The 26,697-nt window shown below is 41.5% G+C and overlaps 1 protein-coding gene and 1 long non-coding RNA gene across 5 annotated transcripts in view; one reads left to right on the forward strand and one right to left on the reverse strand.

Annotated features, from left to right (window-relative positions):
• Positions 1–15,737, reverse strand: part of STK24 (serine/threonine kinase 24) — a 57,836-nt gene extending 42,099 nt beyond the window's left edge. Inside the window, exons 1-2 of one of the 4 annotated variants that reach the window (XM_065057339.1) lie at positions 15,345–15,737; positions 570–800 (exon numbers count right to left, since the gene is read on the reverse strand). In XM_065057339.1, the coding sequence (XP_064913411.1) occupies positions 570–800; positions 15,345–15,428 (315 nt within the window). In that variant the 5' untranslated portion in view covers positions 15,429–15,737. Of the gene's footprint in view, positions 1–569; positions 801–13,938; positions 13,961–14,796; positions 15,196–15,344 lie in introns of those variants that run through there. The other 3 variants (XM_005504627.4, XM_065057367.1, XM_021290555.2) reach the window with 3 other exon arrangements.
• Positions 15,010–16,458, forward strand: LOC110360304 (uncharacterized). The gene is made up of 3 exons (XR_010471428.1): positions 15,010–15,149; positions 15,982–16,077; positions 16,327–16,458. It is a non-coding gene; the product is annotated as an uncharacterized LOC110360304 (long non-coding RNA).
• Positions 16,459–26,697: the final 10,239 nt, after the last annotated feature.

The raw sequence follows: 26,697 nt of genomic DNA on the forward strand, positions 1-26,697 counted from the left end.
GGTATTTAATGGAAATCCCCTCCATTAGCTTGACTTAGAGCACTAATGTGCTGTTTGCTAATGTACAAATAAACTAACTTTTAAATTTTTAAATCGCTCAGATCAAAGCTAGGTTCAGTCTCCTTTGAAAAGCAACTTAAGCTTTGCCACTAATCAAACCTTGACAAAAACTTCCAAGATTCACAAAACAGCTGATACTACATTGTTTTTAATGTTTTGACGCTTCAATGCAGACTTAGGTTATATTTTCTGAATTTCAACAACAGTTGGTTACATTCTCTTAATATTAAGAGAATCTAAACATATTACTTAGAGGTTAACAAATTGATGTTCTTTAAATTAATTTATTTTTGTACAGGCACAGTAAAAGATAAATGCATTTCTTTCTATTAAGTTCTGTCACATACTTCACAAAGTATAGTAACAACTCTTTAGAATTGAAAGGATAAAATATATTTTTCTTCAACTGAGGTCTGATTGAAACCTTGCCAGCAAAAACAGGCATGACTGGATAACTTGGAAAATAATTACTCATATAATCAAATCATCATCATCTCTGAACATCTTACCTTTAAATAGGATCCATAATATCTAGTTACATATGGACTGTCACACTGACTCAGCACTGTGATTTCTTGTTGGATGTCTTCTATTTCATCTTCTGCTTCTTCTAGGTCAATAATTTTTATAGCAACTACTTTCTGAGTCCGATTGTCAATTCCTTTAAAAACTTCACCAAAAGAGCCCTTACCAATCTTCTCCAGCTTTGTAAACAGTTCTTCTGGATCTGCTTTCAGAGTCTGTTAAAAATAAGAGAAAAGTTACTCAGTATTTGTAACATTAAAACAAAATGTGATATTTTTAAAGGCAACAAACACTTCAAATTCTACACAAATTCTATTCCTATTTACCCAGCTGTTATTTTTCTGTCTGTAATTAATGTGTTCTTCCTATAACCCTTCTACATACACACTGAACGTTTATGCTTCCCTGTATAGAAAGTACAAATTTAACACCATCTTTGTGACAGAGGTTTGCCCAGTCCAGCATCAGAAAGTGCTACTACTTATTTCTTTTTCTTTGCCAACAAGCTCTGCCCAAACACCAAGAGTGAAAGATCCTTACAAATATTTGGTTTCTATTAAAACGAAAACAGATCAAATACCACTACCAACAAAAGTAAACCTTTTGTCTATCCTTCTCTCTTGAAGTCGGTTCCTCTCAGAACCTAGAGCCCTACTCTCTTGACTTTTTCACAAATCTCATCCTCTTACGGATTTTGTTCCCACTCTTCAGTGCACAGACTGCTGTTTCCTGTTGTTTGATGCTGCAAGCAATCCTCTTCAGTTTGCTCCTACTAAGGATTACCTGCATGAACTGCCATGCTTCCTCCTTATCCTTGACCCCAAGGTTTTCTGGAGCAGAATTTTTTTTCTTCTCTCAGCTGGATAAACTCATCCACTCCTAAAAAATATTCTGTTCTCAGCTACCTTGGTTTGAACAGTCACATGAAAACTATGAGCACTCACCTAAATATGCGAATGTAAGACCTGGGCAGACCATTCTGCCGTATTTGGGGTTTTCCTCCACTGTCAAGTATACAGTTAGCTATTGCTACCCTTAGACTTCTCAGTTTCAGTGTACAGATGGTAAGTTCCATTGTGTACCTTTTTAAACTAACAGTAAGGAGTGTTTATAGGTAATAAATACATACATATATATATATGTACACATAAATTTCAGTTAAACTGGTAAAGTCATAGGTAGAAGGGATAGTCAAGAAATGAAGAAAAATAGGATAGGATTACTTAAAATCTTTCCCTTAAGAAATAAAACAAACACTTCAAAAGACTTCTTATTGTTCTTAAGAGGATGAGGTTCATGCTAAGTGAAAAAACATCATGGGTATAGAAAAAGGCTTATACAAGGAAAATTCAGTAATGCCTAAATAAGCATAAAACCACATAGCTCATACTACTTACCCAAACTTTGTAGAAGCATAAATAGGGGAACGAAAATTTCTAAGTTACCACTGCAAATATTGAGCCAATTTATTTTTTTTAGCAATGAAATTTATCTCATACAGCATCTTCCATTTACACCTTCTATTAATATTTCTGGGCTCACATCTCCAAGATTATGTAACTAACCCATGAAGCCTTGAGAGAAAGATAGTCCTGAAGACATTTTAGTTTGTCTAGAGGTATACAAATTTCACAGCTGAATTAGGTGCTTAGAGGACCAGGGAGCTATGACTGAGTGAGCCCAGGGATAAACCCACTCAATTCTTCAAGTAGTGTGTTTGTGGAGCAGTCTGGACTCTATCATCATGCAGCACGAATTGTGAGTACACTACTTCTAATACTTTAAGCTACAAGACATCACAGTTTTCAAATAATTGTCACAGGAATAGATCACTGGTGAGGTCAGTCCAAAGAAAAAACACTTGTCTTATACTTTAACATATACTTAGGATTTACCAGCCCCAAGAAGTTCTCCCTGACTCACATCTTCAGAAGATGAGTTTTTATCACCTATTTGCCATTAAAAGGAACAAAGCAAGAGACCCAAGTCCCTTGCACCGAAAGAAACTTGTTCCTCCTCTAATTTCAATATAATGAGAATTACATATTATCACATGCTATTAAATACTACATACATAATGTGATAATATCTCCCACCTGGAAACCAGAGCAGGGCATTTTATGTTTTCTAGCAGGCATAGTTACACTTTAGCTACGCAGTAGCCCCTACCAATGCTTCCAGGGGCATCATCTATATGGAACCAAAAACCTAAGCACTAAATCATGCTGTAGTGGTCCTCTTTGTGTCCCACAGAACAGTCCTTTATCAATATTCAAAACAGTCTTCTCTGAGAATTCTTCATTAATTAAAAAACTTAATATTTGTATCACATATTTTCCTGTGTGGAAGACAATTATCAGTCTATGTTTTCATACATACTGTGTTAAAATTTGAGACGATGTGTTGTAGAGAGCTGTGCACACCTTATCCATCCACACAAGCGTTTTAGTTCCATTCACTAGTCACAGGAATCTAAGCATTACATCACTACAAAGGCATTTGAGTAAGTGCGCTGGTTTGACCGAAATATAGTTAATTTTCTTCACGCAGTTAGAAACTTTTCTTTCTTGTAGCTAGCATGCTTGTTATTTGGATATAGTTAGAGAATAATAAGACAACACCCTGGGATAGGGTTAATGTTTTCTTCAAGTAACTTTACAGTGGTTTTGAGTTGGTATGAAGAGAACGTAAAAATTTACTGATATCTTAGCTGTTGTCTGGAAGACCAAGGTCTTTCTGGACTTTCTGTCTACAGGTGAGAGGCAATTAGGAAGGGGGACATAGACCTTGATCAACATCTGTGCTGACCAGTGAAAATATTCCATACCATTAGCATCATGAATGGTAGATAACTAGAGCTGGGGTTTTGGGCTTCTTAGACCCATTCTGGTTCAGCTCTGTTCTGGCTAAGTTCCATTCAGGAGATCCATTTGTTCAGTTAGCTTTGTTAGTTCAGCCTTTCACCACTCTGCAGTTGGCCTCTGGGCCTTTATTTTCGGCCTTTTTGCTCTCTCCCTGGGATTAGGGCGTTCAGGATTAGGGCGTTCCCTTCCTGGGACTGGCTGCTCAATGTGCAGACGGAGTTTGTGAGGAATTGCACTGAGTATCACTTATTTTATATATTATTAGTATTATTTTATTATTTCATTAAACCATTCTTATCTCAATCTACCAGTTTCTCCCTTCCCTTTTGATTCTCTCCCCTACTTAGGAAGGGAGAGGAAAAGTGAGCAAGCGGCTATCATGGTTTTGATTGCTAGCTGGGGTTAAAATATGACTGTAAGTCACAAACTAATCACAGTCACAGCTGCCTAAAAGAGTCCATGTTTCACCTCCAGAAACTAAAAAGCCAGCACTACTCAAAGTGCCCTGCAGTTGTTCATATCAAGAAAAATTCCAAGAGTAAAAGGGCTACCTGCAAGCAGTTCTTTGAGATCTGTTGGCCATATTTATTCACCCTCTATTGCTCCTTCACCCCTCAAACATCTATTATGAACATATATTAAAAAGCCCATTACTTCATGACACTACAATCTTCAGAGACTTGCATAACTCTCACAGCTTCATTTTTACAGTATCATATACTTAGGATTCTGGTGGTAGACTGACAGTTTTATAAACAACTGCAAAAGCACATCTCTCCAGTCATTTTTTGTTAATAATTCCAGAAAAGCAAAGAAGATAATTGTTCCTGACTGATTTTATACAAACAAAATTTTGCAGCCATTTTGAAATGTTAATTGTTTTATAATAGCCGCCATTAATTAAAATTATTATTAATAATAGTTCCTTCTCCAGGTTCCTTGTGAATTTGCTAATTATTAAAAAACAAAACCCACACCACAACTCCCTTTCTTGCTCTGCAAGGTCTTCAGGAGACCAGGTGTTTGAAATGGGAGCCTTAAATGACTGTCAACCTGTGTTTTCTAAAGATATACCAACTGGTAGTTTTTCATAACCCGCTCTTCTTTTTGGGAGACCTGGCCTCCCAATACTATACTTAATGACCTGCTAGAATTTGAAAGTATATGAGTGGCCAATTCCCATTCATTTTTCCAAGATCACATCTGGAAAGAATTATCAACAAATTTATTTTTGTTTGTTTCTCTAAGTACTTCCAACAGAACAAGAATAAACAAATAGCTTTATAAATATTCTTTTTATAGGACTGAATAGAGGAAATGTCTTCCATAGCTTCTGTCACTACAGTTTTGCTGACTGTGCTCTTCGCAAGCTTTCACTAAGCATATAGCTTTTTCCTACTAATATTAAAATAAAGGGAACCGATAAAAGCCTTCATGTAACTGAGAACTCTGAATAGTGCCAGAAACCACAAAATAGAACAGCTACATCTGCTGCAAAAGGATAAAGCTAATCACCTTGTTTGATAAGGAGCTAGATGTCTACCACTAAGATGTTCCTTTCAAAGTGTGTCACAGAACACAAGTTGCAGTAAATCAAAAACAATTCCTAGAACATTTAGATCTAATGATTACAGAACTTGCAATTTCCATAACCACTTGAACTAGTTTGGGATTTTTTTAATAGTTTCTTACACTTCTGAACAACAATTAGAACAATCCAGTCTCAGTTTTTTGTTTGTTTAGCCATGCAGAACAAAATCCTTTACTTTTCACCAGAAGTAGAGCCACCATTAGCCCAATAACCTTTCTGTACTTGGTCCACATTGGATTCATTACCTTAATCAACCAGATAAACACACGGCACTTCAAGTGAACTCTTCTCAGTACCTAACATCACTGTTGCCCATTTCTACAGAATAGCCCAATATGTCCTCAGAGCCTACTTGTTCAATTTGGCCTCATGGCTCAAACACAGCTGTGACCAACTAAACTCACTCACCTCTTCCTCATCCTCTACATTTCCAGTCAAAGAGATCCCAGCCTATTGCAAAGGTTCCATGTAATAATTCATACACCTTGCTCTTTGTGCTATTTTGTTCGGTAATTCAAATCCTCAAGGTCATGTAGTTCTCCAGTAATGGACTCTCAAATATAACGGGTGTCTTTAAATTTTGTGCCATTAAGCAAATATTATTAATGTGCATTGACTTTTTTTTTTTTTTGGTAAGGTCACTTTTCAGTGACTAACTGTCAAGAACAACCCTGCAGAAATTATAGCAGTATCATCCACTCTGACATCACCTCTCCAGTACTCTCCTCATAGCCAGGACTGCACACATCTTACAATGTATTTATTTTTATTATTCTCTCATGCTTTTATTATTCTCTAATGCTTATCTGCACTAACTGCTCCTATAGCTTAAAAGAAAATGTTACTGTTTAAAGATAGATGAAATACGTGCTTCTAATATTATTCACAATCATTCTGACCGAAGATATAGCTTTAACAATCTTTTTCTGCATCTAATTCCAGTTCTTAGCCTACTTTTATAAAGGGTTGTTCATCCAGTTACTGTAGAAAAGGGTTAAAAATCTATTCTTTAACTTACAAGAATTACAAGCCATCTCCATATTCAGGTTCTCAAGCTTATTTGGGCAACTGATTTTACTTGCAGATCCCAAATTTCTCTATGCCTCCTCTTTTGAAATAGACAATCATCTTTCAACACCTCCTTTTGTATACTTTTCATGTCAACAAATCAGTTGCTAATGAGTCAGTCCAATCCTCATTCCCTATCAAGTCTGAGCCCAAAATACCATCATCTGACAGGTTCTGAGTTTTCTGATGAAAATAAAATGCCACATGCTGAAAGAGACTTGTGATTGTTGGTGATCACTGCTGTGTGCTACCACACTTGGAGATAAAAAGAATGTGTTTTGAACCTTGTTCATGTGCACACAGATAAACGTGGATACACACTGTAATACGATATTGCAGTGAGCCCTACAAAAATCAAGAAGGACTGGAGAACTAATGGAGGAAAAAAATAACCTATCAAGATTATAACTTCTGGCTCTGGAAATTCTTGAGCAGTAAAATTTAGCAGAAAGTGTGGAAATATGTCATATAAGTATTACAAGTTACTGTATTCTTGCACTTTATCTTAGACACCTTACAATAACGCCTGTCAAAGACAAGACCTTACCAGACAGGCCTATGATCTGACCTCATTCAGCTGATGTGTTCTCAAACTATCTGCATCCAAGTCAGAAGTTCAAACACAAAACTAATTTTATAGCATAGTCAATGCATGTTATAGTACAAAATCAAGAACACTTGAAATCAGAGAGGAAGACTTTAAGGCCACTGCCATTTGAGGAACTGCCTTCATGATTTTTTCCTCTGCCCCGTAACTGCAGATCACCACACTTTCATATTCTAAGCAAGACACCGAGACTTCTTTTGACTGATAAAAACAAAAGATAAAAATAGAGGGAGAAAAAGAGAGGCATGACATTGTTTCTGAGACCACTACTACACGTTTGTTCATTGTGTGGTGATTATCTGGTGTTCCTTTCATGCAAAAATGCCAACTTCCTACAGAAATCAGTTTCAGATTATAACAGAAACACCAGCTTCTTCACATGTATGCATCAGAAGCAATTGAGAAGTTTGGACACCTCAGGTTACGCACATAACCTACCACCTTAAGAAACTAACCAACTTTTATCTTCTACAAGAAGATGCATCAACTTCTTGCTCAAACTTTTGTACTACTTACACAAGGAAATATATTTAATATATTTAATATAGGGTAGACAAACCATCAGTTTTATGACAACACCAGGAAGAAGCTCTCAGTGGTAGCAGTGGGATACTCCCTCCCTGTAAGGGATGGAGGTCCCAGTCTGCTGACCTGACCCACTGCCTAGGACAGCTTGGTCCTTTCCAGGGACTACAATTTAGGACATTTTGGAGAGACTGCTGAGGCTTGTTCAGCCCTTGGACTATTAACCCATACCACTCTTCCACAACAGGCATCTTTGAAATAGCCTGGGGAGACCTACAGCATATCAAGCATCACTACGTGGCCCTCAGAGTGAAGGCCAAAAACACAGGGGCCCAAGTAGTTTTCTCCTCAATCCTGCTGCTCAAGGAACAGTGAAGAGATCAGGGATCTGCTGCTTGGAAGAATTCCAGGGTACACAGTCCTAGGGACAAGAGTGACCAAGGAAAGCTGGTTGATTTTCAAGGATTACTTCCTCCAAGAATGATCCATCTGACAGGCAACAACACAAGAAAAGGTGGCAGGAAGACTGCATGGGTGAACAAGGAACTCCTGACTAAACTCAAACATAAAGAAGAAGCATACAAGAGGTGGAAACAGGGTCAAGTGACCCAGGAGGAATATAGAGACATTGTCCAAGGATACAGGGATGAGGCTAGGAAATCAGTAGTAAGAAGTCCAGCTGAAGGTCAGTCACTACTCAGGGATCGATACTGGAGCAAATACTGTTGGCATCTTCACTTATAACCTGGACAATACAGCAAAACGCACCCTCAACAAGTTTGCTGATAACACAGAACTGGTAGGAATGGATGATACACTAGTTGTTTATGCTACTGTTCAGGAAGACATCAGCAGTCTAGAGAAATGGGTCAAAAGAAACCTCATGGAATTCCATGCAAGCAAATGCAAAGTGCTGTATCCAAAGAGCAGTAGCACCAGACACCAGTACAGGCTGTGGACTGACTGGCTGGCAAGTGGCTTTAAAGAGAAGTCCAGCTCTACTCAGAACTGGTGAGACCATATCTACAGTGCTGCATCCAGTTTCAGGCTCCCCACTACAAGACATGGTCATATTGGAGTGAGACCTGTGAAGGGTAACAAAGATGGTTAAGAACCAGAGCATCAGACATATGAAGAGAGGCTAAGAGAGTGGGGATTGTTTAGCCTGGAAGAGAGAAGGCTGGAGAGTTGGACATCTTATTGTGTGTGAATATCTGTTGGCAAGGGGTAAAGAAGACAGAATCAGACTCTTCTCAGTGCTGTTCAGTGAAATGACAAGATGCAATGGGCACAGACTGGGATACAGGAAACAGGAGACTCCATTTAAACTTCAGAAGAAAGGATAAAAAGAGAAAAAGAAAGAAAAAATAAAGAAAAACAAACAAACAAACAAAAAAAAACCAACCACCACCACGTTTTCCTGCTATAAGTATACTCCAACACTGTAATAGGTAGCCTAGGCAGGTTGTAGATCCTTAGAAGTATTCAAAATTAGGTTAAATATTGTCCTGAGAAACCTGTTGTAGCTGAGTCTGCTTTGAGCAGGGAGGTAGATTAGATGTGCTCCAGAGGTCCCTTCCAGTCTTGGCTATTCTGTGATACACTAGTTCTATCACACCAATAATTATTTTTACTGCTAAATTCACTGGGCAAATCCATGAGTTTCTTTCCAAAAGAGACATGATTGCTGTACATCATTTATTTATTTTAAATTGACTTACATAAAAAACAGAGAACACAAATCTAGCAGACAAGTTCATACAGGCAATTTTCTTGAGCACCCAGAGAACTTCAAGCCTAAAAGCCAACCAAAGTAAACAGCACGCAGATTCGATGTCATCTGTCTTCACACAACTCTCCATTGCAGAAGCAGCACTGCAAAGGTTTTCCTGTATCACTATTTCCAGTCTTTCAAAAACCACTTGCAACATACACACCTGAACACAGATCAATATTAAGGAGCTTTTACTTTCACTTTTACCTGCACAGAGCTAGCTGCACAAGTGAAGATATATTGTAAATTTGGTTAAAATGCACAAATTCAAAACACGCAGCCTTCCTACAAGCCTGGACTATCAAAGAAGGGGGTGGGAGAGTAGTGGAAAAAACAAACCAAAAAACCCAAACCCAAAAAAGTATCATCAGTAGAAAGCACAGCAGTGAAACTCAAAATGTATTTTAGACACCAAGAGAGACAGCCAAGGAAAAAAAGTCTCAAACAACAGTTTTAGAACAATGTCTCTCACTCTCTCCACTTGCTAAAAAGATCAATCAAACATGGTAAAAATCAGTCTTACTTAGGTAAACTACTTATAAAAGAGAAAAAAAAAAATAAAGTAGTGGCTGTTGTGTAGAGTCCCACCATTATGACAAATGTCTGAATAAATAATACTAATGGAGACACTTAGAAATCTGTGTTGCATTAATACTAGTTGAGAAAAAGAAGAAAAAGAATGAGATATGGGATCCTTCAGCTGTTCATGAAGTGGCAAAATCAACCCAAAAAACTAACAGACTGAGTACCTCAAACTGATCCCCAAAGACAGAGCAGTCTATACATTACATGGATGGATGGATGGAAGGATGCATGAAAAAACAGAACTGCAGTCATTTTAACTGTACAATTTGGATAATGTTAGTAAATCCTGGTGAAGCTTTATGCTGCAACAAACCAACTCTAACTCTTTCACACATGCTTAACAGCAAGATTTCGGGAGTGTATGAGAAAAGCAGTTTAGTATCCCTGTATTCACTACAAGGTGTTATACATGACTTCCTAGTATCAATAGTTACACTGTTGATGGGAGCTGACTTCTCTAAAACAGCTCCATGCATCAATCGCATAGCCCTCACAGAGCCTTTGACAGCAAGAAGATGTCGACTTTGCTTTCACAAATCAAAACTCTTCTGTCCTGGTACTCAAGGACTGAGCTTCATACACCACAGAATCATCACACCTATCCCCAGGATATTTTAAAACAGATTAGTCACAATTGTAACGTACCAAAGATCTGCGAAATAATTAAGTGCTGGAAGTTACTACAAAGTATTTATCAAACTATAACTTAAAAAGTAACTGAGCACAAACTTGCAAAAAAAAAAAAAAAAATCAAATTGGTGAAAATTAATCTCCTACATAGAAGCTGCAAATGTAAAGCAGCAGAGCCTACATGGCCTTTCCAATGCCTTTGATTTAGCAACTTAATGTTTTGCAATTACCCAAAACCGAGCTCACACATAAAATAGCTAAAGCAGTTTATTGTAGAAGAGGAATGAGTTATAATATGAAAGGCAGTAATATTTATAGTGTGTGTAAAGAACAAACAAACAGCCGTGCTGGATCAGAATAAAGGATCCTCTAGGCCAGGACACTTCTTCAACAGCAGTCAAAAGTGAACATCTTGGGAACAGTGCAAGAACAGAAAAGTAAACAGCAGTATTTCCTGAAACACTGTTCTAGTCTCCAGCAAACTGACAGTTCACACACCTTCTGAGCCAGAAATGATGCCCTTATACTTCACAAACTTTCTTTTCTATTCATTTGTCAAGTTGCCACTTAAATTTACTTGAACTTAACATTTCTTGAAGCAAGATGTTGTGAATGTCAACGTTTATTTACAGTTTGGATGAAGAACCTGTAGCTCTTTTACTGAAAATAACAATGAAGAATGAATAAAAATAACTTGCTGCATAAACATTGTTATTGTTACCAAAAAAACTGAAATGTTTTTATCATACATGGAGGCTCTGGCTTAGAGATTATGGAATTTTAAAAGCACCTTAGGAATTTTATGAAGCTGACATACAGACACACCTAAAAATACAAATAAATCCTCTCAGAAGATTATTTTTCTAGCGAGCGGGGGAAAAAAAGGGTTCAAGGCATTTTGGGGAGGGTTGGGTTGTGGTTTTTTGGTTGTTTTTTCCCCTTTAAGCGACTGAAACAGGAAAAAGAAGGTGATAATAATTATTTCTAATCACTAACTCTGCAGTCCATCAGTATTTATGTCACAGAAGTGTATTTGAAACTCTCATTCACCTAAAACACTCAATTATCTTTACTCGAAGTCACACCTGGATCCATTCTAACTGTGCCACTGAACACAGCTAACTCCAAAAAGACAAACCACCTGTGCACTCTTCTCTGGGGTCTGAAGCTGATGGAGCCATTGATTTTTTTCCTAAGAACTTTAAAGTAATCTTATTGTTCTTACCTTAATATAAGGCTCATTTTAAGGCTTTTATTTTCACTTTTACCAGCCCAGAGCTAGCTGCACAAGTGAAGATATATTGTAAATTTGGTTAAAATGCACAAATTCAAAACATGCAGCCTTCCTACACGCCTGGACTATGGAAGAAGGGGGCAGGAGAGTAGTGGAAAAAACAAACCAAAAAACCCAAACCCAAAAAAGTATCATCAGTAGAAAGCTTGGGTTTTTTGGTTTGTTTTTTCCATTACTAATTAACCTAAAGTAGGTTAATAAAATCTGTTTTACACAGTTGTTTGACACAGTCAAAAGTACACACAAAAGCTAGGTAGGTTTCTCCAATTCCAGAAGCAAAGAAAAATACAGACAAGCCAGATGCAGCTTAACCCCAAAACTTTTTAAGTGGGGAAAGATAAGAGAAAGACATTTAATCTCTACTCATTTTATCATTTGCTAAAGATTACCTTAAAAGTGACTGCTGCCACATACCCAACAGCTTGATGTACTGCAGTACTGTGTTCTGCAGTTTCAACCCTTAAGATTTTTCTCCACCAGCCTACATTTCCTGAGCTTTTTGGTCCAACACACTTCAAAATACATTACAGTTCACCCAGCATCCTTACCATAAATTTATAAACGCAGTACTTTACTATTCAAAATATAGCTTCCATAAAGAAGCCATAGAAGCTTACCACAGCCTTCGAATGCAAGCCAGTCTGAAAATCAAGGTCATATACACTTAGTCTGAGACAACGTTCAAGAAATCACATGCATTACAGACAAGCATCTTCCCCAGACCACTCTTATAAAGCATAAAGAAGACAATACACTCTTAGTTTAGTAAGGACGCACCTTCATACCACACACTAAAACTTGTATCTACACAAAGCCCTTAAATCAAGGGCAGCATAAACTTTGACTCGAAACTTACTTGCACTCATAGAAATTTAGGTCAAAACCCAGCTCTGTTCTTATTCAGGTTACAACATGCCCACTTTGAAGCAGACAGCAAATCTCAGGTTTTGACAGCCTTCCAGCACCATCCTACATTTCCTCCACAGTTTTTCATTCCTTTGGCTCACTCTCTACCCACTCACTTTTTATGTATCACTCTTCAAACATCAATCAGATATGTTGTCCTGTGAGAAATACATTAATCCTTCATTCCTCTTCTCACGCATTACTCTGCTCACACCAAACAGCATTAATAAAGTGTTGTCCCGGCATGTGCTTTTTTGGGAGTCAAAAAGTTACTCTTGTTCACACTAGGATATTGACTGCTCTCTTGTATAAGTACAGCAAAGTATGCATGAGAATGCTGCATAACTTGTCACTGACATGGCTTACACGGTTTGTTGCAGAAACTGGTAGGTGGCAGGGAGGGATCACACTACAGAAAAAGATAGTCCCGTGATTTATGGAATTTAATTACACCCCAGAGAACTAGGCTCTATTCCTCTCTCTTCTACAAAATAAAGTCACAAACTATGACCTTTGTCTTATTTAAGTAGATGTCACACATTGTATGTACCTTACTCTTTAAACATTTATCTTCAAGTAAAACCAAAGAGAATCGTGTACTGAAAACATATCACTATAAAATTGCTATATACTCTGACAGAATGAAAATGGTTATAGACATCTTGAACTGGGTGCAGAAACCCAGCAAGTCACATTCACATTGCAGACAGACTTTATGCCTCTATCTATCAGTAGGTCTTCACTTCAACTTGTTTGGGTTTTTTACACTGTTAAAATTCACATTTGAGAAGCTCTCACAAAAACACAATAAAAATTCATGAGAAAAATAACACTGTCTTGAATAAAAAGAGATTTGAAATAAACTCCCAATCACATGGACTAACAAAACCCCAGAGTACCTACCCATTTAGTACCCCTAATAGTATTACAAATTAAATAACAAATCAAGTCAATAAAAAACACAGGTTGTTAGACCATGCAGTGACACACATAAACAATATATGCATACTGCTGGGATAATCTTCATTCTCTCACTTCTGAGCAGCTCCAAATCTGACTTTTTAATCCTAAAATATTACAGATTCTATTTCAAAGCAAGTAGATAGTCATCTTGCTTCTGACACGTTTCAAAAGTATAAAAAAATGCAACATTAACCTAGCCCTACCCAAAACAACAAACCCTTGCTCCTTTGTCTCTGGCAGTCAGCAATCCACTCATATTTGGAAGGAGAACTTGATCACTCAACAGCAGTACCTATAGAGCAATCAATTAGGTCAGAGTGAGGGCCTACATACTCTATTTGGCATCCTGTACTATGCTTGAGCATTTGATTCATCCTATGCCGAAGCATGTAACTTATTAAATTCAAATCCTCAGGTTATACAAAGAAAAAAGATTCATGACTTAGAATACTGATTTACAGAAAAATGAAGCAGAGTAAATCAATACTTAAAACAAATTAAGAAAACTTTAAATCCAGGAGATAAATTGAGAAATAATCTACATACCATTCATAAGTTTTTCTTTTGGAGGCTGGGGCAGGGAAGCATCTAATAAAATGTGGGAAATATTAGACTAACAACACACAGATATCAATAACCTTAATGTTTTCCTAACAGTAGTTTGCATTTGGACTATGGGGGGTGTAAGGCAGCTCAGCCAGCAGAAAAATCACACCAGTTATTTTTAAGATATATTTACAATACAGAACCAGCAAATTCCACCGTATAACAAGAGCAGCTAAACCAACTCTTAGAGCCAAAACGATCCCAAAATGCCCACTTCAGACAGCACTCCCGACACCACAAAGACGGGCACTGCAGCATGCGCTGAAGGTCAATATTTTCAGGTCCTGGTTTTATGTATGCTCTCCATAATCACCTCAAAATAACGAGACCAAAAATTGCCCATCGAGACACACTTCGTGAATTAAAACACCGAGAACTATGGACGGGTGACGGGGAGACAAAGCACGCACCCCTCCGCTTCGCAGACTTGCAGCAAAACAGAGGCTACGGAGGAAGGAGAGAGGGAGGGAGCGAGAGATTCACCAGGCGGAGGGGACCTCGTTGGGCATTACGCGAGGTGCTGACAGCACGTTTCGTCTCCACGGGTTACGAGAACCCGCTCCTTCACCCCCGGCCCCCGGGGCCGAGTCGGAGCAAAGAGGCATTTTCTCCCCTCGCCCCGTCCCTGCAGCCCAGGGAACGCCCTTACCCACACGCACCGCACCCCTTCACACCGTTCCCATCCCCACTTGCGGGGAGAGGCGGTGACAGCCCATCCCTCGCTTCCCCCCCCCACGCCGGGGGTCCGTGTCCGTGCCCGCCCTTGCGGCTCACCGCGGGGAGGCGGCTGGTCCTCACCTGCATCCCCGGCAGGCCTGTCTGCACGGGGGAGTGGGCCATGGCGGCGGCAGAGGAGGGACGCGGAGGGGCTGGAGGGAGCCGGGTCTCCTCAGGCGGCTCCAGGGGAACAGGGCTTAGCTCATCTCCACACCCTCACACACACAATCTTCCTCCTTCTCGCCCTTCCCCCCCCCCGACCGAACAGCGGTGGGAAAAGAGGCCGTCCCAAGCTCGGGCTCTTCAGGCCCGTGTCATGGATGCAACGGCGGCCGCCTCATCGCCTCATCCCCTCCTCTTCCTCCTCCTCCCCCGGCCGCGCGCGCAGGACGGCTGTTACTGGCGCGGTCGCGCGGGGCCCTGCCGGCGACACGGTGACAAACGGGAGAGGAGCGGGGGGGGAACGGGGGAAGAGGCAACGGCAGCGCGCGCGCCCTCCCCGCCCCCTCCTCCCCGGCTACCTGCACGCACCGCCCCGCCCGCTCCCCCCTCAGCGTCCCCCGCCGCCATGGGCGAACGAGGGAAAGCGGGGAAATGGAAGGTCCCGAGCACCCTCCGGCCTTACGTACCGCGGGGTGTGGAGACCCGCCGGCCCTGGTCTGAGTCCCCCGAGCGCCTCTGGGGGTGCCGGCTCCAGGGCGCTGCGCTTGCATCGTCCTCGGGGCGGATAGGCGGCGGGGCCCGTACCCGGAGCCGCGGCCTTGCGGGTTTCGTTGGGTTTCGCCCTTCGCTCTATTTCCGTGAGGACCGGCCCGCAGCTAGAGACCTGCCTGCCTCTCCCGCCCGCAGCCGGGAGGGAGAGCAGCTTCCCGGCTGCCGGTGAAGCAGAACAGGTGAAGCGAGGCAAGCACTGGGCTCGGAGGTTGCTCGCTTAAAATAAGGAAGCCCGGGTGAAGCGATAGATCAAGATGGCAGAAACCCTAGACATTTTCTGGTATGCCCTGTTCCTGCCTCCCCTTCACTTGGGACACTTTGAGAAAGGTCATAGTAATGCTATCGCGCTGCTGAGGTATATGGTTTCAGGAAGCACTTGACTTCCTGTCAGAAGGTGCAAAAGCAGTAAAACAAAATGACCGTCATGTTTTCACAATACTTCCTAAATGGAAGAGAAGTGGGGTCAGAAGTCAGGTCTCCCACATGCAAGAGAAACCCTGGGCCCATGAAAAATCCTTAAGAACCTGACAATGTTTTATTCCCTGTATTTAGCCTATTTAAGCTGAGATTCAAGAGCTCTATCACACAATTTCCAATGCACTATGGAATTCCTGAAGATTCTCTGCATTTTTTTTTCCCCACAAGAAGGTAGGTAGTTTCATTAATATTGAAAGTAATGAAACCTGTCAGCCACCAGGTCTGAGATCCACAGGGCAGTGGTTGACTGTCTTTTCAATTTAATTAAGTAAAGGGGTGAGCATCCACCTCAGCATAAATTACTCTTCAGTAATTCGTGAGAGAGTTTGTACAAATCTCTTAACTGCAGGAAACACTATAAAATGGTCTTGTTGATGCATGATTAGACATAAACTCCCACTGAAGTTTTCCCCACACCAGAGCAGGTGGATGCCCAGAGGAGGCTGTGACCCTGTGGGAAGCCCACGCTGGAGCAGGATCCTGGCAGGACCTGTGGCCCCATGGAGAGAGGAGCCCAGGCTGGAGGTTTGCTGGCAGCTCTTGTGACCCTACAGGGGACTCAGGCTGGAGCAGTCTGTTCCTGAAGGACTGCACCCCATGGAAGGGACCCTCGCTGGAGCGGTTCATGAAGAACTGCAGCCTGTGGGAAGGACTCACATTGGAGAAGTTAATGGAGAACTGTCTCTTGTGGGGGTCACCCCAGGCTGGAGGAGGAGAAGTGCGTGAGGAGTCCTCCCCCTGAGGATGAAGGAGCAGCAGAGTCAGCCCATGGTGAACTGAATGCAATCCCTGTTCACTGTCCCTGTGCACTGCTGAGGGGTAGGAGGTAGAGAATCTGGGACTAAAGTTAGGCCTGGGAAGAAGGGAGGGGTGCGGGAAAGATGTTTTAATATTTGTTTTTATTTCTCATTAGCCTACTCTGATTTGATTGGTAATAAATTAAATTCATTTCCCCAAGTCCAATCTGTTTTGCCCATTACAGTAATTGCTGAGTGATCTCTCTCTGTCCTTACCTCCATCCAAGACTCTTCCATTATATTTTTCTCTCCCTGTCCATTTGAGGATGGGGAGTGAAAGAGCAGCTTTGGTGGGTACCTGGCATCCAGCCCAGCTCAACCCACCACAAACAGTTAACTAACTCACAGTATCAGACTGTTCACAGCTCAGCTTCTTGCTGGATTTTTTTCTAACTTCCTTACATCTTTTTCTAACTTCTAACATCTTTATCCTCCGCTATCTTTTGTCTTTCCTCTTTCCTTTTTCTACATTTTCTTGACCAATTCCTTCGTAAACTGTTTTAATGACCTGTATAAAAATATGTAATTTCTATAAACTGTGTATATTATGTTCTTAGTCTTTTTTTTAACTACCCTGTTAATAGCCTGATGGGCTGTATACTCAAAACGAAGTTCTTGGTAGTTTGTCAGTGAGGCTCCATTTTGAATATTTCAATGTATGCCACTTGCCTGTATCATATAATGCAAAGCAGCTTTAACAAGGTTCTTCACAAATAAACCTTACAGAATTTAAGTGGTTCTGGGGATATAAGAAGAGGTCCACACATGGGTCTGTAACTGATGACAGAGAGAAAAGAAAAAAAAAACATTTAACAGAGAAGGGTGTTACCAGCACACTGTCATAGGAATCCATCTGGGAGCAATCTTGCTCAGCTTATCCATGAACGACCTACGAAAGAGACTAAAGAGAAATGACAAAATAGTCTCATGTTGCCAAGCATCATGAGGTAGAAACTAAAACAAAGTGCAAGGGGTTGCAGAAGAATCTCAGAGTGAGTGACTGCTGAGTGACATATCAGCAGATGGGAGTTCAGTGTTGAAAACTATACAGGGGGAAGGTATGTGGGAAAAGAGTTTAACTTTACCTACTGGAGTTCTTACCAATGAAGAAGGACATCTTGGCGGTCACTGATTTCAAAGAAGTCAGAAGATTGAACTATTAGGAAAGGAATAAAGAATAAGGGAGACAATGTTGTTATACCTCACTATAAATCCATGCTGCTCTTCTAGACTGCCTCTATCTTCCATTTCTGAGGTGATACTGTAGCACAGAAAAAGATACCAGAAAGGGAAGAAAACCATGATCAAAAATTCAGAAAAAAATCCATACATGGAGAAATTAAATATATTTTGAATGCTCATCTTAGGAAAGAGACTTTTCATGAGGATAGTAAACTTCTATAACCTCATGAATGGCCTGGAGAAGATGATTAGGAGATCACTGTCCATTACAAGAGCTATCAGTGACTCTCTTTACAAGAGGTACCAGACAGAAATTTTAAAACAAAGAAAAGTCGGTAACAACACAACTTAATAGTGGAGCTCACTGCCACAAGATATAGTGGGGGCCAAAAGTAAAAATATTTTAATTTTAAAAATTGACAAATTAATGGAAGAATTGTTCCTACAACAGCAAAATGTTAGAAAAAACTTGTTCCTAGCTTCTCAATATCAATCTGTCATCTTTACTAAGACAAATAGAGCATTAACTTTTGATAAATTATACTACTAGAAGAGAAAAAAAAATAACAAGACTTTGAAGAGCCCACTAAGGAGTAATGAAAATCAAACCGAGACAGTCAGGCTTTATCCTTTGTGTACAATGTCTGAGCAGCAAAATAATCAAATCACTTGCCCATATAGCTGGATGGGTCCCATCCCTTTTCATGTGGTTTTATACTGACATCAGAAATAGCATTTCTCTGAATGATAAAAAGTAAGCTGTCATAATCTGCTCTTTTGACTTAGATGAGTACAGGATTAGACCCTGATATTACTGAATAGATGTCATAATTACAGCTGATTTGGCATTTAGAAACTTTTTGGGGGAAGCTGAAGTAATATGTATTTGCATGATAAAGGTTTATTTACCTACAGTTCAGGAACAAAACTGTTCAGCCATTTCTGAATTGGAGAATGGGTAGAAATGCTGTGTGTCTGGCACTGAATATTTTTGTTTGGGTTCTAATTTGCCATTGTTTAAATCGGACATGGCTGAAGGGATTTCATTCTGTGACAGAAAGTTGGTAAGAAACAGTGCACTAGAACCTGTAAGTTATGAGGCTGGGTATATGGTCTGCTAGTGAGTTACGCAGAAGTGGCACTTGGCTCCTATTTCCCCCTTGTCATTAATTCTTGTTGCAGAGTGGGATTTCCTCGGCCAGGAAGGATGGTTAATCATAACTAAAGGGAGCTGTATTGAAGAGTGCGAAGTTATAACAGAGGTTGAACCAAGACTGTCTGATTCATTTGTACTCCAAGATCTCTCCTCCTCCTCCACCAAAATATGTCAAGATGGAAAGAAAAAATGCTAATCCTTTCCAGTAAATAAGGCTAAGAGACCCTCGGGGCATACTGCAGATTACCTGTTCCAAGTTGTCCCCACGCTGGTGCCCAGGCCTCAGCTGCACTCAGAAGCTCTGCAGGCCTTCAGCCTCCAGATCTGGGCTGAAGGGCTGCTCTGCACCTCTGGCAGCAGCCTGTTGGGCAAGAGCCAGGTGGGAAAGAGCCCTATGAAGCTGTGCTGGGGCCCTCAGCCCTGCCTCGTCACTGTGGACTTGTGATCTGGGCTCTCAGGAGACCCAGGTGGCCACCCTCAGACCTGCTCTGATCCTCTTGCTTGGGTGCCATGGGTCTGCGCTTGAGTGAGTAGGAGTCCTGCCCTGCTGTCACCCTTGGCTCCCTGTTCATCCTGCTGCTCCCTGGCAGGGGGTACTAGAGCCTGGTGAGAGAAATAAGCATGGCTGGACCCCATAGGCCCCAGGAGTCACCATCTGCTGGAACAGCATACAGAGGTCAACCAGAAACAGCTCAGAGTAGCCTTGACCTCCTGGGAGAGTGGCTAGGTAAAGCAGTCCCTATATCAGGCTCCTCCGCACTCTCCTCTGCACAGCTGCACAAGGTAAAAGAGGCTTATTCCCCAGGCTCCCCTCCATATCTTTCTTCTTGCACTTCCTAAGTGACTCAACAGCTGTTCCACTCTCTCACTACTCTCTCCATCAGGAATTTTACAATCAAGATTTAAAGCGGTCTGCCTAACTCTTTATGGCATGAGACTGCTTATGAGTTCTTGAACCAAAACTGCCTTTGAGATACAGAAATTTACACCCCTCAGTAGTTGTTTGGAAACATTTTTTAGCACTACATGTATTTTTTTTTTTAAATCCTACCTGTGTCCAGTTCCTTGGTTCATCTGTGGAAGAATAAGTCCCTGCTTGAGCAGACCTCTCAGAAAGTAGAGCAGAAAGGACTGGGCATTGTTCTGAAAGGAGAACCCATAGTCAGGATGACTCAGTGTGCAGAAGTGAACTATAATTATTTCTGTGGGTTTTCATCCACTGATTTAGCTGCTTCATGATTATAAAGTTTGCCCAGAAAGCCTCTTTCCTCTAAGGCCTTGTTAAGGATATTTACAACACCCATATTCTGACTGTCTACTGTGCTGAAGGAGAAACACACATTTCCCTGTTAATAACAAAAAATATACTTGTGTTGTCCAGGACTGATGTTTTCCCTGCCTTTAATTGTGTCTACAAGATTAGTTTCTTGTGTGCTTTCAAAGTATGTGGAAATCATACCCCTACAAAACATTAGGGTTTTTTCTGTGTTTCCACCAAAATTTGAAAAGTTTGGTTTTTCTGAAGGGTGTCCCTCCTAAAAAGGTCATGCTGGAGCCTTTTTTCCTTTCAACACACCATGGGTAGCCCCACAGCCGTATATTTATGCCAGCAGAGGAAGCTTACGTGACTTCAAAAGCACACAGATTACCTTCTACAGCTAGAATCAGCTGTGCATTTAAGTTCTGGTTCAGTGAGCCATCTTATCAGAAAATGATTTTGTCTATTACAGAAGCAGAGTTTGAGGTTCAAACAATGGTATTCTGCTTTAGGTTTCATAAAAGCTGAAGAAAAAAAAAATTGGCTGTTGAGTTTTTATGTTCCCCAGAGAAAAAAAAACAGTATTTTGCTATTCTTGTATAAAACATGCTGTTATATATATATTTCACTTCTTGCACTGATGTACTTCATACCTCTAATATAAAATTGGAGGTTTTTGAAATTCTTATTAATAGGAGAAAATTCACTTTCTCGTAGCATTGAGAACCATAATGGATAAGCCGGGATGAGGCAGGAAATGGAAGAAACGTCTCAAGTGTTGTATGCCCTTTATTAATAATGAGCAGAATATAAGTGCCTGAAAGGATTTTAGTATTCCAGGCAGGCAATTAAAATTAGATGGGGACCTAGAGCTCATTAAGAAACATGAGATTGATTATACTGCACTGTGCCTCTGCCCCCAAAGAGCATCATTTCATTAAATGTGGCTTTTTATAAACCTTTCTCTTACCCTGTTGTCACACAAACCAAACATAAGTGAACAGAAGTAAACATACCTTCTCTATCTTCTTCTCACATTTCACGTTTTATAATGGAGACATCAGTTCTTATCTCAGATTAATATCTATGTGCACAACAGACTAGCAAAATCTCCCGACTAAATGGATCCATTAAGGATGACCCTGTAATCATGATGAGATGCTCTAACTATGTCCCTAGATAGTCCATGTTATCACAGATCTAAACTGTTTGCTTGCAGGCCACAGTTGCCCTGGCAGAAAAAGTTGCACTATATCTCATTGATAACTGACAAGCAGTGGTCTTACAATTTACTATCAAAAATTGTCACATTTTAGCCCTTCATTAATGTCATACCAGAAACTACCTGTAAAATCTCGTGTTGACAGAAGCTTGTGGTTGAACACAAAAATATATGTATTCCTCCAAGTTTCAGTTGTGAGTCTAGGGTGTTGGTATCAAAGTAATTGCAATGTGATGAGTTTTTTAGGGAGCAGCTTCATGTTGTGTTTAATCCCATTCAACTGCGGTCTGTTGCCAAAATGCTGATCCTGCTCTTCCCTTCTTCCAGCCCTGGCTCCCGTCCTTGCATTAGCAATCACGTCTGCATGTTGGTTTGGATCAGTTCACTGATCCCACAGGAAAGGGATCCATGTCCTGCTGGATTAGTCTCCTCTGTCTGTCACATAGCAGGGACACCGTGTGTGTAGGAGGGAGGGAGGGTCCATTCTCTGGAGCCTATGGTTAGCTCAGCGGAGGTAGAAAGTGAAACTCCATCCAGGATGTCCTGTATGGAGTGGGATGGTGGCTCCAGCTCTTTCATACCACAAAATTCATCTTCTCAGTTTGCAGCAGTGATGTCTTCTGCTCATGGTTTAAGCCCAGAGCTGTATGCTCAGAGCAGTCGATCTTTGAAGAACAGGTACAGAAGCAAACAGTGGAGGGATGACTTTGCTGGCATGACTGGTGCTGAACCTCTTTGCTAAGTAATCAGAGACCCTCAGTACTTAACAACATCAGCCTGCAGCCTTCCCCACCCCAGAATTTAACACCCCAGAGTGAAAACCAGAAATCACAAATACCCCTCAAACCATGAGTTTGTTACTTTGGGAGGGTTTATATTACAAAATAAATTACAGATTGTAAGCTGGTTTCCAACATTTGAACCTACCATCCTCCCCACTAAGTATGTGTGTGGGACAGTTATAGCCTGTAATAACTGTGCCCCCACAAAAATGCAGGTCCTGTGCATGTGCCCTCCCACTTTCCCCATCATTCCCATCCCACAGGCTTCTAAAAGTAGTTACCCAGCAAGTTCCTGTAGTGCTCGCAGTGCTCTGACGTGCTCCAGCAATCTTTCACCTCCTCCTGCGGACCTTCTTTCATTCACAAAAGTCTGCTGCAACCTCCCACTTGCACCAGACCTTTAGCAAGACCCCAAAGCCTCGCGTTCTTCTGACTTCTACAGTTGCCGACCCAGTTTTCCTCCCATCTTTTTCAAGAGGGCAGGTTTCCTGGAGATTTTAGAGCATATCTCTTCTTCCAGCTCAGATAGTGGGTATCTGACGCTTTACGTGCAAAGAAGAGCAGATTTTGCTGCTCCACAATGGCACTGGTGTTCTTCCCTGTTTGGAAGTAAATTTACAGGGGGCATTATGGGCTTTAGGCTCATATTGACACTGCAATGGAGTAATGGAGCTGCAGTTGTCCCATCCCACCGTCTCCTGATAGCAGAGGGATTTCCCTCAGCACTATAGATGCTTGTAGAAATGGTTAGAGGAAACTGCAGCGGGCCACAAATCTACATTTATTTTCTGATGAGGCTTAAGTGAGAAATACACAGATAAGTCCCTGAATCTGCTACCAAGAATTATCTGCGCTGACTCTGTACTTTCTGAATACAGCAAGAAATACAGAGACAACCCTGTTAAATGCTTTGTATACAGACTTACTTGGGCTAAATGCAAGTTTCTGCTACACTCTGTGTGCAGAACTCACCTAGACAGTTTGGTCTTCCTGCATCAGGTTCCAGTTTCTTATCTTAATACTGCAATTTTCTTATGTTGGTCTACATTTGGTTCTGCTCATTCTGCTTCTTGCACCTAGAATATATCTTGTCCCCAACTGCACTTTCCTCCCAAATTCCTTTGCTGCTAGGCCTTCCCCTCCCTTCTGAGAAGCTCTCCAATGCCAATGTGCCACCTGCCCACATCAGATATGGAAAAATGGCTGTAGTTGTGTGCATTGAGGGGCTCGGGCAAAGCATGCTGATACCAGTGAAAAGATTCCCAGCTTCACTGGTCTTTTGATTTCTGCTGTTTCTAGGTAGTACATAGGCTCCTCAGCACACGGCACATCTTTCTTATCTTCTTTTCTCACTCGAATAGAAGTTGGCAGCATAGCCACTGACTTATTTCCATGAGCAGTTTTCTCAAAGAGCAAGCTTGGCTTGCATTGTAATGCAGCTCTATGCTGGCATTTATTTGCATTTATAGAAATAAAATAAACAAATTCTAAAATGGTCCTTATTAGAGCTCCACATGTTTCTATGTCATTTTTCCAGCAGAAACACAAAACTATGTATTCACTGTCCCGGCTATTACACAAAGAAGGGAACACTTTCAAAGTATATGTATATGTGACTTTTATACACCCCATAAAGTGTTGGTATGTAATGATTTGCCTGTTTAACTGACTTCTGTAGAGATTATTTTTAAAGCCCTTCAATTTGCCTTTAAAATTAAATTCCAGGCTTCTAAGTCCATATGGAGATGAGGATGCAGAGTCATTATGGATTTTAGCTACTCAGACTGCCTCTCCCAGTGATCACCTCCTTCTTCAGCACTGACATAATTTCATATTAACTTAAGCTGAGCTGGAAACCACATGTCTTCCCTACAGCAATCTGGAGCTGAAGTCTGCTCTGCTTTCTGTAGGGCAGACACTGTGGACGACAGAGCAGGGAGGAGCAGCTCTAGGGAGAGGGATCAGGGTGTAGCAGTCCTTGCACACAGTTCCTTGGCCCCAACCCAAAGATCTGGTTACAAGTGCCTAAGGAGTTGCCATCCAGTGGCTCACCTAACTCCTCCCATCCCAAAGCTTTGGCACCCAGCATCCAAAACCCTCCCACATCAGCCCTTCCCAAACTGTTTCAGCATGCAATGCTAGGGCAATCCAAATCTCTCCTCCTAGCAGTCCTGCCTCCCAAGGCTCTCCCAGTCAAGTCACAACTCACTGCAAATTCCTTCTTCTTTGAAGACCTCTCCAAGGCCAGTTACCTCAGGGTCCCTCCAGACCCCGGTCACAATCCTCCCAGGCCTTACAGTACCTGCAGCCCCACAGGTTATGGGTTGTCTACCAAATGTGGTGACAGTGGCTTTCTTTTTAAAGACAGGGGCTGGGCTGTGTAGTTGTACAACAAATTGAGTCACCTAGGAGGCAGAATCTGAAATCAGTACATCCTTAATCTGTCAGGACCAAGTATAGATTCAGGTACAAGTTCTGTATCCGCTTAGAAATAATATTTTGCTGAAATATCTATACATCCTTGTATTTAACATGGTACTGTTTTCTCTAGGAATCACTCTGCTGTGCTCATAGTAGCAAATCTTGCTTTGCCCGACTCACATTTTGCACAGTTACAAAAAACTCCCCCTAACCTGCATTTGGCTTTGCTTCTTAGGGCAGGGTTTCATGCCTGGGGTTTAAGTCCTGCAGTTAAATCGGATTAAGCCCAACATGAAGCTGTAGCCAGTGATTTTATCATCTTTTAGAGTGCTGGATGTTGCAGAACTGTCAGCTTTATTCTTGTTCTTTATTATTTTTCAATATCAAAGTCTCTTCATAGAATCAGAGAATTGTTTTGGAAGGAAAAGACCCTTAAGATCAAGTCTAACTGTTAACCTAACACTGCCAAATCCACCTCTAAACCATGTCTCTAAGAACCTCATCTATGCATCTTTCAAACACCTACAGGGATGATCACTCAACCTCTTTCCTGGGCAGCCTGTTCCAATGCCTGACAACCCCTTCTGTGAAGAATTTTTTCCTGTTATTCAATCTGAATCTTCCCTGGCACAACTTGAGGCCATTTCCTCTTGTCCTGTCACTTGCTACTTGGGAGAAGAGTCCAACCTCCTCCAAGCTACAACCTCCTTTCAGGTAGTTGCAGACAGTGATAAGGTCTCCCCTCAGCCTCCTTTTCTCCAGGCTAAACAGCCCCAGTTCCCTCAGCCGCTCCTCATCAGACTTGTGCTCCAGACCCGTCACCAGCTTCATTACCCTTCTTTAAATACCACGTAGGATTTTGGCAGTTTTAAGAAACTGTGTTAAAGTTCTAAGGAGAGATGACTTCCAACAAAGCTGCCAGGGCCAGCGCTTGCCTAAATCCACACGCATATTTTTGTTTCCCTAAACACACAGCTTCCCCTACCGTCTTCAGAAGCGATACTGACACATGCACGAGGTATTTTTATAGGGTAAACTAGGGCTTGTGATAACTACGAGTGAAAAATCATTCAGGGAAGGATGCAAGAGGGTATACATGCGTCCTCTCCCCCCCCCCCCCCGCCTTTTCCCGCCTTTGTACTGTGTTTTCCTGCCACCTGGCGGTGAGAAATGACCCTCCCCGCTCCTGGGTTGCAGGGAAGGTGTTGGGGGCCTTAGGCTGACACTCAGGGAAGCTTTGCCTAAGTGAGGAGCCAGGAGTTGGAAAAACAAACAAAATAAAAGGCCCTAAATAAAGGTAAGGGAGTGTCGTATATTTTATCTCAATTGATATTACCTAGAATCTGTAGTCACAGACTAGTGCTTCGTTGCAAAAAGCCCGATACAGGCAAAGCAGATAAATCCCTCCTGTTCTGCAAGACACCTCAAGGCAGGTCAAAGTGGCTCAGGGCTTCTCTGATTCCTCCTGGTTCTTTCTACCATGCTCCCTGGGCTGGAAATAGGTAGCACAGAGCAGCACCTTGGGTCTGCCTCCCACAACCCAGGTTGACAGCAAGTTCTGCTCTGAAGGTGACGTAGTGGAGAAATGATGACTCACACTTGCAATGAATGCATGAAATAAAGAGCCAAAACCAAAAGACAAGCATACAAAAAAGAAAACAAAACAAACCCCCAAACCTCAGCCTGGGTTTCCATAAACAGGAATGTGATGGTGATTGACTGCAGTCTGGTCCCAAGCGGAAGGGAGGGGATGGTTTGTGACACTACCTTCTTGCCCTGCTGTGACAGAGAACAGCATGGGCATTAGTCTCATATTCCTGCTCCCTGCAGAGCAGCAGAAGTCCAGGGTGTCAATGTAGAGGACCTGGAGGTCTTCTCCCCACCACTGCATTTCCATGGTCGGTTTCACAAGTGCTTTACCCCCGTTCCCAGGTTCAACACTTAGCCAGGCCCTGCCAGCATGGGACATCTGC

The sequence above is a fragment of the Columba livia genome, chromosome 1 (assembly GCF_036013475.1).
Source record: "Columba livia isolate bColLiv1 breed racing homer chromosome 1, bColLiv1.pat.W.v2, whole genome shotgun sequence".
Lineage (NCBI taxonomy): Eukaryota > Metazoa > Chordata > Aves > Columbiformes > Columbidae > Columba > Columba livia.